At 35.1% G+C, this 14839-nt stretch overlaps 2 protein-coding genes across 2 annotated transcripts; both read left to right on the top strand.

Moving 5' to 3' along the window:
* Positions 1-3536: 3536 nt before the first annotated feature.
* On the top strand, positions 3537-4921 carry LOC132296061 (F-box/FBD/LRR-repeat protein At1g13570-like). The gene is made up of 4 exons (XM_059794308.1): positions 3537-3834; positions 4159-4292; positions 4380-4538; positions 4622-4921. Exons 1-4 carry the CDS (start codon positions 3537-3539, stop codon positions 4919-4921), a joined length of 891 nt encoding a protein of 296 aa, XP_059650291.1.
* Positions 4922-13192: 8271 nt separating this feature from the next.
* Positions 13193-13849, top strand: LOC132296060 (F-box/FBD/LRR-repeat protein At1g13570-like). The gene is made up of 2 exons (XM_059794307.1): positions 13193-13742; positions 13824-13849. Exons 1-2 carry the CDS (start codon positions 13193-13195, stop codon positions 13847-13849), a joined length of 576 nt encoding a protein of 191 aa, XP_059650290.1.
* Positions 13850-14839: the final 990 nt, after the last annotated feature.

The raw sequence follows: 14839 nt of genomic DNA, 5'->3' as shown, positions 1-14839 counted from the left end.
AGAATTATTTGGAGTGTTTTGCACTTAAAAGAATTATTTGGAGCAATTTCAAACATCCAATTAAGTACTTAATTATGTTAATTGTTGATCTTGATGTTATTTTATAAATGCTCATTGATAAGGATAGATACACAATCTCACTAGATCATATCAACAGAGCAAAAACTCTAACAAAGTTCCAATTTCCTCAAATTTTCATTTTCAAGATCCTACAAGTTTCATCCTTTTATAAGCATTTGCAACCAACAATACAATAAATGCCTATCACAACACCTAGACATCTCACTTATGACATTTTATAGAAAACATTAAATGCACCCAACAAACATTTCAACCAATTGTTTACTTGGTAATGTTCATTGTTTGCTTTTCCTATTCCAATATTATCTTCACCATTTCACTTTTTAACTTTCTTATTTTTTCTTTTTATCATTCACATTTTACCACAACACCCACACACACATACATTTATATGTTATACTATATGTCTTTCTTCTCACCTTTTACCTATGGAGCCCATATGTTTCCTCCATTATGGCATACTACATATATTATATTATATATTTTAACCCTTTTTTGGTCAGTCACCTCCACTTCAAAAAAACTCATCCTACTAAATTAGCAACAATGCAGCAATGAAACAGGGAAAATAGCCCTTCCATCAGGAAGATCAACAACATAAGCATGTCCCTCTTCCCTCTTGAAAACACACTTGTCTCCAGTTCTCACATGAATTTGATAATAGCTACCCGAGCCAACCACCATATCCAATATAGCATTGAAACGCAATATAGGAGCCAACTCCTTAATTTGCCTTTGCAACACTTCATTCTCAATTGGACTCGTGCAATATTGTTGCAGATTTGGTAAACTCATGTCGGTAACCAAATCTTTATGATTTTGACTATCCCGTATGGGTTGCAAATCATCTTGCAATCCTTCCAATGCCGATTCTTGATATATAGGTTGCACTGGATTCGGAATGAGTGCCTCTCCTTTCGCCTCTTTGCTCTCAACAACGAGCTCGACAACTTCACCAATTGTTCCTCCAACTGTGCCTTAACTTCAGCAAGAAAAAAATACCCCTCTACTTTAGAAGCTTTGGGTGGTTCTTCTCCTATAGGCGTCATAATTTGACTCTGGTCCAGCACCCGCAATCTTGCAATATATCCCTCTATTTGTTGACTTATAGTCTTTAAGAGATTACTGCGTTCATTCAATCTATAGAACTCAGCGGTATAGTCGCTAACACATCAAGATTTCTGCCTGCAACTTTGGTACTGGTGATCCGACATATGTTCATACTTTAGTGTTGGGAATCGCTGCTTCATTTTGTGCCACGTTTGTACATGTCACTTTCCTTGCCGTCTATCATTGCTTTATGTCTGTTCCCACCAAGCAGAAACACCTCCCTTGAGATTGTATTGTACTGCCGTCTATCATTGCTTTATGTCTGTTCCCACCAAGCAGAAACACCTCCCTTGAGATTGTATTGTACAAGCTTAACCTGCTCGTTTTCGGGTATCTCCATATACGCGAAAAAACGCTCTACATTGTTAAAGGGATAAACAAATACAATCTCACATGGGGATCATATCAATAGTGCAAAAGCTCTAACAACTCAAAAGAGTTACAATCTACTCAAATTTTCAATTTCAAGATGGGTTAATGATTTTTCCTTCAAGCTTACATCCTTTTGTAAGGATTAAACCGACAATACAATAAATGTACCAGTCACTTTTTATTCACTTCAATTTCCAAATACAGGCTCCAATTCATTATTCATAAGCCAGCCTAACGCAGCACCGGCCTAACGCAACACCTAGACGCTTCAAATCTGGCATTTTACAGAAAAACATTAAATGCATCCAATAAACATTGACTGATTGCTTTTCCTATTCCAATATCATACCTCACTATTTCGCTTTTTGACTTCTTTCTTTCTCTTTGTTTTCATTCACGCTTTAGCACAACACCCTTACACACATGCATGTATATGTTATATATATCTCTACACACACAAAATCACATTTTTTTCTTTCTTTTCACCTTTTACCTTATTGAAGGTTTGGTGTTACTAAAGGAATCAGTGGAGAAAAATTCTCGTTGTTTCCTATTTTCCGAATTCTTTCCATTCTCAAAATTTCTTCTCCTATATAAAGGAGCCTCCACAATTATATTGTGTATGAATTAAGAGAGTTTTATAAAAGTGATGTAGCCCTTTGGGCTCTTTGTGCTGTAAATGTATGCTCTAGTGGTTGAACCACGTAATATCGGTGTATTTTACTTGTTTTTCCCGTTTTATACTTTACAACATGGTATCAGAGCCTAATTTCTCTTCCTAGGTTCGGACCCCTATTTTAGGGTATTCCTTTAGCATCTGAAATGTTGCCAAGGGTTTCTCAGTGCTATTTGTGACTTGTTTGGGCTGCCGATTTGTTTGGCAATAATGTTTTTCGCCTTTGTCATGTCTCCGGTTGCCGGTGTGTTAGGTAGCATTGTTTTCATCTTTGCTATGTCTTTGGTAGTTTTTATCGACTTGTTTGGGTTGTTGGTGTGTTCGGTAGCATTGTCCTCATCTTTGTCGGTGTGTTCGGTAGCATTGTCCTCATCTTTGTCGCGTCTCCAGCAGTTTTTTGTTGACTTGTTTGGGCTGTCGATGTGTTCGGTAGCATTATTCTTCGTCTTCTCTCTTCATCATTCACACTTGTTGTTACTCGTCATCTCAATGGCAAGTTGGGCATTTATGTTCCAACTTGAGGGGGAGTATTGAAGATTTAATCGAGGAATCAGTGGAGGAAAATCTTTCCGTAATTGATATTGTTTCCTATTATTGAAGATTTGGTATGTTCTACTCGTTTCATTTCTCTCTTCACTTCCGTTTTATGCTTTGCAACATACTTAAGGAGCCCATATGTTTCCTCCATTATTGCATTACCATATATATATTATATTATGTATTTTAACCCATTTTTGTCCTACATCAGATTGGCTCCTAGATTAAATAGATTCATAGAAAATGGGCTTTCTTGCAATGGGTTTCTGTCTCATCTTGTGAATTTGAAGAAAACAGAATGGAACAATGTCATGATAATTACTTGCTTGAACAAAATAATTATAATGAAATAAATCTCTGTATATTTTTTTTTAGCACTACAGTTGCAGAAAATTTTGGTTGATGGTGGTTGATACAGTGTTGTAACTAAATCAAATAGATATTATGAATAAGTATCTTTGTGAATATTTTCTTCTTCATATTGTGAATTTTTCCTTTTAGATATCATGCCTTACTGTTCCTTTCATTTCAGTGACGAATTATAATATAAGTTGACGAAGTAGCATACAGATTGCTTCTGCAATACTTCGATATAATTGCCTTTGTTTGTTTTGATTTCAGGATTGTAGATACTTGATAAGTGTCACAAAAATGGCCAACCGAAAGAGAAAGAAAGTTGCTCATCAAAAAACTAAGATGGTTAGTTTACGCATGGATAGAATTAGTAACCTTCCAAGCAATTTAATAGAGAGTATAGTAAATGATGTTGCCATTGCGGGATGCTGCAAGGACGAGTATTTTGTCAAAGAAATGGAGGTTTTACTGGCTCAAACTCCCACAGCTTGTCTTTGATGATACAATGATCCAAGATTCAATGAAAAACCAAAATTCACTCCAAAGCAAACTTCTCATGACTATATATCAAGTTTTATTACTTCATAATGGACCAATAGTGAAGTTCACCCTCTCTATTTCTGAACTAGAAGGCTGTTATGAGATTTACCCGTTGATACTTGTCCTGTCAAGGGGTGGCATCAAGGAGCTTACTATTGATATTTGTAAGGGAGACATCTATATGTTGCCTCTGCCACTATTTTCATGTCAAGAACCGAGACAATTGAAACTCAGTTACTGTTGATTTGAGCCGCCTCCTACATTTGACGGATTTAGTATGCTCGTAAGTCTAGAGTTTTACGAAGTTGACTTTGCTGACGGTGTACTTGGAAGCTTGGTTTCTAGTTGGCCACTACTTGAACGGCTGACACTGGATGGCTCCATCCATTTTGACTACCTTGAAATTGATGCTTCTAATCTCGACTTCTTAAGCATAAGTGCCAGATTCGGATCTATTCATTTCAAAAATACCCCTCTTCTTGCTGTAGTTTCAATAACTTCCAATGATGCTGATGGATTGAATTTGGAACATGTCGAGGAAGGAGAGGCATCTGAAATGCTTGAGGTTTTTGGTTGTCTTCCTGTAATTGAGACTTTGAAATTGGGCTTTCGTTTTATGAAGGTAAGGTAGCTTTTAGAGCTTTTATTTTGTGTGTTTGCAATTGCAAATAAAATCTTGTTTCTCAAGTGTTCATCGGCTTTTGTTTAGTTCTTGACCATGGGCGGTGTACCTGAGAGGCTCCTGTTTACCTTAGACCACCTCAAAGTTCTTCAACTAAATGAAATATATTTTGGAGAAATTGTAGAGGTCTCCTTTGCTCTATGCTTGATTAAAAGCTCCCCCAACTTGAAAAAAATTGAAATTGAGGTGAGCTACAACAGTTTATTATTTCAAATGTTGTTTCATTGTATATATAATATTTAATTGAAGTGTTTTCATATTCTTTCTAGGTGTTTACTAGCAAAGATGGTGCTCCAGGGCCTCTGGTTTTAGAATTTTTGGAAATGCAAGACTACTCAGATGCCTCTTTGAAACAACTTCGAGAAGTGAAGATGCGATTCATCTCTGGGACAAGGCCTGAATTGGAGTTTATAAAGCTTATATTAGCAAAATCCCCGATGCTAGAGTCGATGCTTATTGAGTCCAACACGAAGAAGATCGATGATAATGGAGTGGCGATACTGACAGAGTTGACACGATTTCGACGCATCTCACCTAATGTAGAAATTATCTACAAAGCAGCAGATTAAATATGTGTTTAGCATATGGGTTATAGTATTCATTTTGATCATTTTAAGGATTTGAGAGGGATAATACTCAATTATACATGTGGGTTTTTATTTTTATTATTTTAGGAGGCCTAATGTGACTTGTTTTAATTAGTGGTGCTGATTATTTTAAGGAAAATGATAAGGGGCCGAAGGATAACCCTGAAAAAAATGACCGAATCTAACGTAATCAAGCTACGTCAAATTCTCTAAAATATTGTGAAGAGTAAAAGAGTCATCACGTGCTTAGATCACCCCCAAAATTAAATTAAAAAAAAAAATTGTTTGAGAAGAATACAAGGAAGGTAATGGAGCCATGGATACTGTGAAAATGACCAAAAAAAGGTGGGTATATACAAATATATATATATACACACACACACACAATTACATATATGTTGGTAATATATCATAAATATTCAAAAAAAAATTTATACAAATTTCGTAATAGATTTAGGTATTACTCAATGATCTGATGTTAAGAATTATATGATCATCTTGTATTCAAATCACGTAAAAAAATTAGGGAGTATTCACAACATCACTCTTTGAATCAGTTTTTTTCTCCGGGAGCAATTCAACCAATACAGTGAATAAGTTGATTCCTTAAAAAAAGATATGAGTTCTCTCTAATTTTGAAGACTTCTGAGTTTTTCGGTATTCCCTTTCACGATATACAATTACATTCCCACCTTTTCTTTTTTTGATTATTTATTTTACTTGCACGTAATGGACTCTTTTATTCCCTCACGCAAGAGGAGTGAGAATTTAAGGTGGCCAAGCCACGCCAAGTTCGGTAATTAATTCGTGGGGTACTTTTCGATTCCCCTATCACAGCTCGGAGTACATAGAAACTCATAAATTTGAATGTGATGTTCGTTTGCGGGTTTTATCAATTTTATTTGAAAAATTGGGGTTTGTTTTTTTATTTCAGCTCGGAGTACATAGAAACTCACAAATTTGAATGTGATGTTCGTTTGCGGGTTTTATCAATTTTATTTGTAAAATTGGGGTTTGTTTTTTATATTTCATTTGGGATTTTATCAATTTCAAGTATTGTTTGCATTACCAGCAAAAGGGTGAAATAAAAAATAGAGATAATTTTTGCACATTTTTTAAATAGCAAAGGATTTTTTTGTACTTTACCTTTCTATTTTTCTCTCCTTCAAACATTGATTAATGGTTATCACATAACAGAACGTAAAACTGAAAGTGAAGTAATTTTTAACTCAAGATTTATTTTTGGACAGAAAGAGTACAAATTACTAGTATGATATATTTTTAAAAAAATTATATATATATATATATATATAAATGGCTGTTGATATTGGCGCTCCAATATCATATTTAGAAGCTCCACTTTCTTTTTTTTTTATAAAACAAAATTACATAAGAGCCAAAATTCACTATTCTAATCTCTTATATTTTTTAGTACCATAATTATCCTTATCCCAAGATTAGGAGTCTTTTAAATTGGAATTCTTTTCATCTTTCTCTCACTTTCTCTGTCATCCCATCTTTGCTTATCTTTTAGTCATGTCTCACCTCTATGAGCAATTCATATTTCTTTTTGTTTTCCCTTTTTGTCCCAGTAAGATCATAGTTGTGGTAATTAAGTTTCAGGATGCCAATTTCATGTCTGTCCCTTAAACTAGGATAGGAAGAAGAATCCACCAACATTGATTGATTCAGTAAACCAACAACTTATAATACTTCCATTAGAAAGATGCATGAAAAGAGATAGGAAAGCTACAAGATAAAATAAGTGCCACACTGGCAACCCAAAGCATTAGAAGAAACCAATACTGGAATTTAGGGAGAAGATGAAAAAAGTTTTTTTTTATTTTTTATTTTTTATTTTTTTTAAGATAAAAAGGGTTAAAAATTATATTAGTAGATGTAGAGAGTCGAAACCTGACACTCTAAAATTCATTGAAAGTACAAATTAACTGGGTTATCAAGGCATTTGCAAAAATGAAAAATAAATTAAATACTCCTAACCTTGATAAAGATTAAAGAAGGGTAATTATGGTATAAAAAATAAAAATAGGGTTTTGAGTTTTTATTTATTTATTTATTTATTTTTGGGTATATTGACCTAATAAGAAACCACTCAACAAGATTTGCGTTGAAATGGCATGCACATATTCATAAATCTGTGGCTCAAAAATTGAACGCACAACTAGCACTAGCCCACTAGCTTGCTATAAATGATTTTTATGAATTGTTAAGCCTTCGTGTCATTGATCATTAATGCGTTAAATAAGAAAGTGAATATTTCACTTTCTTATATTTGGTGGTATGTATTAACCAATTAAATATAATAGATTTAATAATTTTTGTTAACTGGATGGGTGAAATTGTTATTACTCATGATTTTTGGGTCACTTGTGATTTGATTTCAACCTTTAAAAAGTGAGATATCTCGATAGTCCACCGAGTTTGTGCCTCTAGTGAATTTTAGAATATCAATTATTTTAATACTTCTTGCCTTGTAAAAAAAAATTGGTGTTAGATCCCAATTGTGGTTCTTTTTAATTAACGAGGATATGGAAGGTAGTTGTATAGAATACCATCTCAAAATCAGATGATATTTTAAGAGATAAATAGGTTTCATAGAAAGATGATAAAATAATTTAATATTGGTACCAAAACAAAGATTTATACACTAATCTTTATTTTCAACAAGCAAAATATTTTGACAATTCTATATTATGGGGAAAAAAACATGGCAAAAAAGAAACTAAGAAAAGAAAATACATAACAATGGCAATTTCAAAAATCAATGAGCCATAATGCAGATGGTATATTGGCTCCTCTCAAAAGGGGTCATAGCAAGGGATAATCAACCAATTGAAATAGCCGAGCCGAGACTAATTTAATAAGAGAAGCGACCTGAATCCCGTAGTGTTTGAAGGAATCGTGTACACGTTGTTGTGCACCAAAGCACGAGACGTGATTATATAAGAGAAGGAACCCGGATCCCTCGTGTGCACAAAATAACGTTGTGTGGTGTGGTGCGCAACTCAAAAGTCAAAGTGAGTTTCACATACGATTTTGTGCCTGTGCATCAAAAAACAGAAGTTTGGTGTATTACGGTGCAAGTAGAGATGGTAATGGGGTGGTTTAGGGGTGAAGAAGCCCAACTCCATCATCCCAATTTAACATAGTTCATCCCTCTCTAAAATCGTTTAATGAGTTTAGTACCGTACTTTTGTAGTTGTTTTACGAATTTAATGAAGATAAATAACTACAAATAATGTTTTTGTATTTGTATTATGAATTTAATAAAAATGACTAATTTCAATTACACCACTTGAAGTTTGGCCAAATCTCACATGAAAATATCTTTCAAAAATAAATATTACTTATACTCTAAATCACTTTTCAGTCTCTAACAGGGACAGAACCAGGAATTTGGTTCAGGGGGTATGTTAATACTAATAAAATACAGGTTAAAAATATAAGTGTAACAACAGTGCATTGGAATAATGAATAAAAAATGAATAAGAAAAAAAAAAAAAAAAAAAAAAGAAGGTTATTGCACATAAATTATGCATGAGTGCAAAAAAAAAAAAAAAAAAAAAAAAAAAAAAAAAAAAAAATTAAAATTATGAAGAAAAAAGAAATTTTTAAGAAGAAAATGAAATAAAAAGAAAAAAATATGAGAGAATTTTGAAGGAAAAGATCGGTTTTAATTGTAGAAAGAGAATGCAAAAGTTTTTAGAGATGACAAAAAGAAATTTGAAAAATAAGAAGGAAAAGGAATAAAGAAGTAAAGATATTTTTAGAAATAGATAATTTTATGGAGATAATTTATAAATTTTATGAGGGTGTTTTATAAATATTTACAAATTATACGCATAAAATAAAATAAAATTTAGTGGATTCAGGGGCGAATGGGCCATTTTATTAATTTTAAGGGGGACATTGTGTCAATTTTTATAAATTTATGTATAAAAATATAAACAATTCTAGTGGGGCAGCACGGGCAAAGGGACAGTCACACATCTTGCGGACATGCTGCCTCCGCCCCTTATCTCTAATACTGTTAAAATAATATGAATGAACATTTTTACCCTCATTTATTTATTATATTTTAATTTAAAGTAACGAAAATTTGAAATGACTGAACTAGCCTCATTAATTACTCTGACCTACAACTCTCTCTCTCTAGACAAGTCATCTCACTGAGTCACTGACTCACCTTTGTCTCTTTTTCACAGACTCACTCTTCCTAACCACAACTATGAACCTCTAACATTGATATCTCTCAATAATTATATATATATATATATATACACACACATCGTGAATGTATATTGCATACGGATTATCATAAGTCATCCCTCTCGAATCTGGACATATCAAAAGGTGCTCAAAATTCAAGATTGCTACCCGGGCCCGTACAATATTCTCTTTTCAATCACCTATACTTTTGCAATCCTGTTGGCCCAAAGGTTGATTACTTTGTTGATCCTTCATTGCTAGCTTAATGTCACGATCCGATTCCTAACAACGCCATGAACATAGAAGACACGCATGCTGGTTGGCTAAGAACATTCATTGACTGGGAATGGTTCCAGGGAAGGGGCGTGCAGGACCACAGGATGGTACCTCTTCAGAGTTCAGGCAGGTTGACTCAGTTCAGTTCGAGGTGCTTGTCGCTAGTCTTGGACTTGACTATGAAGAAGGGAGTTGGCCATCCCTGCACAAACTGGTCGGGAGCTGGAGCCGTTCCCCTGACGAGGCCATGGCAGGCCGAAACCAGTCAGCATGTATCCTTGGGAGGGCAGGTCGTGGTGGCTGACTAGGGCGCTTGCGCGAGCTGAAGCAACACCTTGGTGCCGCACGGGCCGTGCCGCTGCGCCAAATCTCTAGGCCCGTGACAAATGGTATTAGAGCAGGACTTGGGGAAAAGCACAAAGGTGTGCCCCCTTGTCGATCCGGGGGTCTTGAGAATGAAGACGGTGCACTAAAGCGTCGGTGGGCAATCAATGCTGTTGGAGGAGAGCCTCCATCTCCCCATGAAGACGCGTCCTTTGAAGCCGGAGGGCCGCGCGCACCAAAGTTCTTGCAAGTTCAAGAGGCGTGCAAACCGTTGTGAAGGGCGGGTATCAAGTCAGCCGGAGGGCGCTTGTTTGCTCGGGGTGTCGCGGAGGCGGCATAACGTGGGGTTGCGTCTCGAAGAAGTGGGCGTCCCTTTAGCCCGAAAACCTATCATTGGGCGAGTGCAGCCAGGGGTTGTACAAGGAAGCGATGGTGGGCAGGCGAGCATACCACTTGGAAGAGAGAGACTTTGGAATGTTAGACGCAGCGGAGTCAACGCCGCACTGCGACGAGGGCGTCGCAGGATTTGGGTGGGGGAGAATGTCACGATCCGATTCCTAACGACGCCATGAACATAGAAGACACGCATGCTGGTTGGCTAAGAACATTCATTGACTGGGAATGGTTCCAGGGAAGGGGCGTGCAGGACCACAGGATGGTACCTCTTCAGAGTTCAGGCAGGTCGACTCGGTTCAGTTCGAGGTGCTTGTCGCTAGTCTTGGACTTGACTATGAAGAAGGGAGTTGGCCATCCCTGCACAAACTGGTCGGGAGCTGGAGCCGTTCCCCTGACGAGGCCATGGCAGGCCGAAACCAGTCAGCATGTATCCTTGGGAAGGCAGGTCGTGGTGGCTAACTAGGGCGCTTGCGCGAGCTGAAGCAACGCCTTTGTCCCGCACGGGCCGTGCCGCTGCGCCAAATCTCTAGGCCCGTGACATTAAGGTTGATTACTTTGTTACTCTTTTATTACTAGTTTATTAATATAATTAATCTGTACTTGATTATAGTGTTGTGCATTTATATACATATTCAGTATGTTTGTAGTCCAAATTCTCAAATTTATTGCCAATTACTTCTATTTTCTTTGTCATTATGATATTATGTTTAATCGATTTTGAAAATTTTCTCTCCTGATGGCTATATACATATACATACATACATATACATATACATATACATACATACATACATACATACATATATATATACTTGGTGGGAGAAGAGAGAGAGAAATGGGTTCAATTTTTTGATATTTTGGTTATTTAAAATGGATCTTAGAGGTAGTTAAGTCATTTTATATATGAAACAAGTTTTTGGTAGGTCAAATACAAAGTCAAATATAGTTTAAAAATGTTATTCTACATATAAAAAGTGATCTGACATCATTTAAAAGTAAGTTTGAGATGCTGAGTGAAAAACGGATCAAACATTTATAATGTGAGTGGTAGTTATTTTCAAAAGATGTCTCTATGTAAAATTTGGACAAACCTCAGGGATTGTTACTGAAATTAATCCTAATAAAAATAAGGACAATGCTTAGATATTCACCATAGGATGTACACCATTTCTTCCTTAATGTGGATTAATAATAAATGGACCGTCTTATTTCATTACCTAATTAGAGAGGGTGTATGCAGTCACATCTCTAATTTAGTAATTAAAGATAACTTATCAATTTTTTATTGGTCCACACAGTGAAAATGTATTGTTCTAAAAATAAACAGTGAAACAAATTTTCAGATATGGTAATAATTTATTTTCTCTTGTGCTAATAAAAACAACATTAAAATCTTCAACATTTAAACCTAATATTATCTAGGGTTTGCTTAATATATACCATTTATTACAATTTTTAATATAAAAATAAAGTGAAATTATAATTTAGGGCAAGTTTTCAATTTAACCTGTATGTTTTTCATACGGTTAAGAGAGGAATCTTCAAGATATTTCTTCAAAGATACATTTATCTCTACAGAAATCTCTTTATTCTAATCAATTTTTCGAAGGGTTTTATCTCATTGATAGGGTGCATAAGATCAACATCGGCTCATTCACTTCATGTACCATTAATATATATATATATATATATATAATCACTTGCCCTTCTCTGTCTCATCCAGCGAATATAGTTTTGACCGAAAACAGGAGAAGAAGATAAAGAATCTAGCTTCTATTTTATGTTTATTTGCTTTTCACCAAATAAGGGGGTTTACGCATTTTTATGTTAGCTTATGCATTCTCTTACTTGGTTGATCTTATTAGTTATTTGGCTTTCCGATGGGTTTCATTTAGATTTGGAAGAAATTTGTTTTATTAGCTTTTATGACCATATTGAAGAATTCAAGAAGAAATTTAATTTTGACTCGTATATTTCATGCTTTAAAAAAAATAAAATATGGTCGATTGGCTATTTAAATAGGTAAAGCTGCCATGGATAATTGTTGAGGAATTGTGTGTTATTTTGCCGTCTTATGTTTTTTTTTTTTTTTTTTTAATAAACGAAAATGAGGGATATTGTTAACTTGTTATGCACTTGAGAACAATTTGGAGCAATTTCAAACATATAATAATTAATCAGGGACAGAGGCAGTGCTGGATTTTTTTTTTTCCTTCTCTTATTTTTTTATATATATTTTTCTATAATATGTATATATTTTTTGAAATGTGTAAAAAAGCCCCCATTTGAAATATTCTCTTGTATACTACGTAGTATATATGTTTCCTTAAAAAAAATTGTAAATTATTTCATTATATTCTATATATGTAATTTATTAATTTACGTCTCAAAATTATCAAATAGATTCTTGCATTCTTCCTAGTCATTGTTGTTCTAGATGTTATTTTATAGATTAGTTTCATTGATTGGCTCCTACATTAAATAGAGTTATAGAAAATGGACTTCCCTTGCAATGGGTTTCGTTTAGATTTTAGGTTGCTGCTGTCAGTTGGCTTGATACTTTGACATAATTGTCTTTATTTAATTTGAATTTTAGGATTGTTGATCAGTGTCACAAAATGGCCTACCGAAAGAAAAAGAAGACAGATAGAAGACCACCACCCATGGATAGAATCAGTAATCTTCCAAGCAATTTGATAGAAAGTATACTAATGTTGTTACCGTTGAGAGATGCTGTGAGGACAAGTATTTTGTCAAGGAAATGGAGGTATAACTGGGTCAAAATCCAACAGCTTGTCTTTTGATGATACATTGATCCAAGATTCAATGAGAAACCAAAATTCACTCCAAAGCAAACTTCTCACGACTATATATCAAGTTCTATTACTTCATAACAGACCAATAGTGAAGTTCACCCTCTCTATTTCTAAACTAGAAAGCTGTTCTGAGATTGTTCCAATGATATTTTTCCTGTCAAGGAGTGGCATCCAGGAACTTACTCTTGATATTTTCAAAGGTGACAGCTAAATGTTGCCTCCACCACTTTTTTCATGTCAAGAACTGAGACAATTGAAACTCAGTTATTGTCGATTCGAGCCGCCTCCTACATTTAACGGATTTAGTAGTCTCGTAAGTCTAGACTTTTATGAAGTCGACTTGGCTGATGGTGTACTTAACAGCTTGATTTCTAGTAGCCCACTACTTGAACAGCTGACACTGGAATCCTCCATCCGTTTTGACTACCTAGAAATTGACGCTCCTAATCTCAACTTCTTAAGCACATATGCCTTCTTTGGATCCATTCATTTCAAAAACACCCCTCTTCTTGCTGCTGTTTCAATTACGTGGAATGATGAGGAACATGATAATGACGAGGAATATGTCGAGGTAGGCGAGACATCTGATATGATTAAGGTTTTTGGTTGTCCCACGGAAACGTCCTCTAAACTGCTATACAATTTCTTTCATACTAGTCAAGTACACGGTCTCAGTCTGCTATCGACGTGCTATGTACCATCAGCAGCTTTGAAGAGTACCTGTAATCGAGACACTGGAATTGGGATATCGATTTGTGAAGGTAAGGTAGCTCCATTTGCTTTTATTCATGCGTTTTGCAAATAAAATCTTGTTTTTAAGTCTGTTTTTGGCTTTTGTTTAGCTCTTGACTGTGGACGCTGTCCCTGAGAGGCTCCCATTTACCTTGGACCACCTCAAAATTCTTCAACTATATGACTTATGTTTTGGAGAAATCGCAGAGTTTTCCTTTGCTCTATGCTTAATTGATTAAAAGCTCCCCGAACTTGAAATTTTTTGAAATTAAGGTGAGCTATAACAGTTTGTTGTTTCAAATGTTCTTATATTGTGTATACGATATTTAATTGAGGTGTTTTCATCTTCTTTCTAGGTGTTCACTAGCACAGGTGATGCTAGAGGGCCTCATGTTTTAGAATTTATGGAAATGCAAGACTACTCAGATGTCTCCTTGAATCAATAGGGAAGTCAAGATGCGATTCATCTCTGGCACCAGGCCTGAGTTGGAGTTTATTAAGGTCGATTTTGACGTGTCTCGCCTAAGGCAGAAATTATCTACAAAGATGCAGACGAAAATCATGTTTAGTATATGGGTTTTTCCATTTTGATCATTATAAATAACCCTTTGAGAGGGATCACATTCAATCATATTGGTGGATTTTTTGTTTGTATTTTTTTTCAGGAGGCCTAATATGATTGGTCTGCCTTAATTAGAGCTGTAAATAGGTAGCTGATTCTTTTAAGCTGTAAATAGGTAGCTGATTCTTTTAAGGGTAATTTATATGGACTTCTTCTATGATTTGTCGTAATTATAGAAATCTCCCTTATGATTTGAAAATTTATCCGAACCTCCTCAAAAATGAAACTATCCTGCTCATTAGTCCATAACGGATTGTGCAGAATTCATGTACTAAATTAAATAAAATATCCATAATGCCCTTATCCCTACCATTATAAATATGTTATCTCACAAACCCTGCCACCGCAGCCTTGGACCTCCTTTCCCAGCCGCCAAAGCTCCATTGAAGAACAACGAACAAAAAAGCACCATTGAAGAACAACAAACAACGGCAAGTCATAAAGAACAAAATTAAAGTGGAGCACTGCTTGACAAAATTAAACCAAACCAAAGAACAAAAGAAT

This window comes from Cornus florida, unplaced genomic scaffold, assembly GCF_030987335.1.
Source record: "Cornus florida cultivar Cherokee Brave unplaced genomic scaffold, ASM3098733v1 CherokeeBrave_3.0.0_Hap2_Chr02, whole genome shotgun sequence".
Lineage (NCBI taxonomy): Eukaryota > Viridiplantae > Streptophyta > Magnoliopsida > Cornales > Cornaceae > Cornus > Cornus florida.
This window is presented reverse-complemented; position numbering and strand designations above follow the sequence as displayed.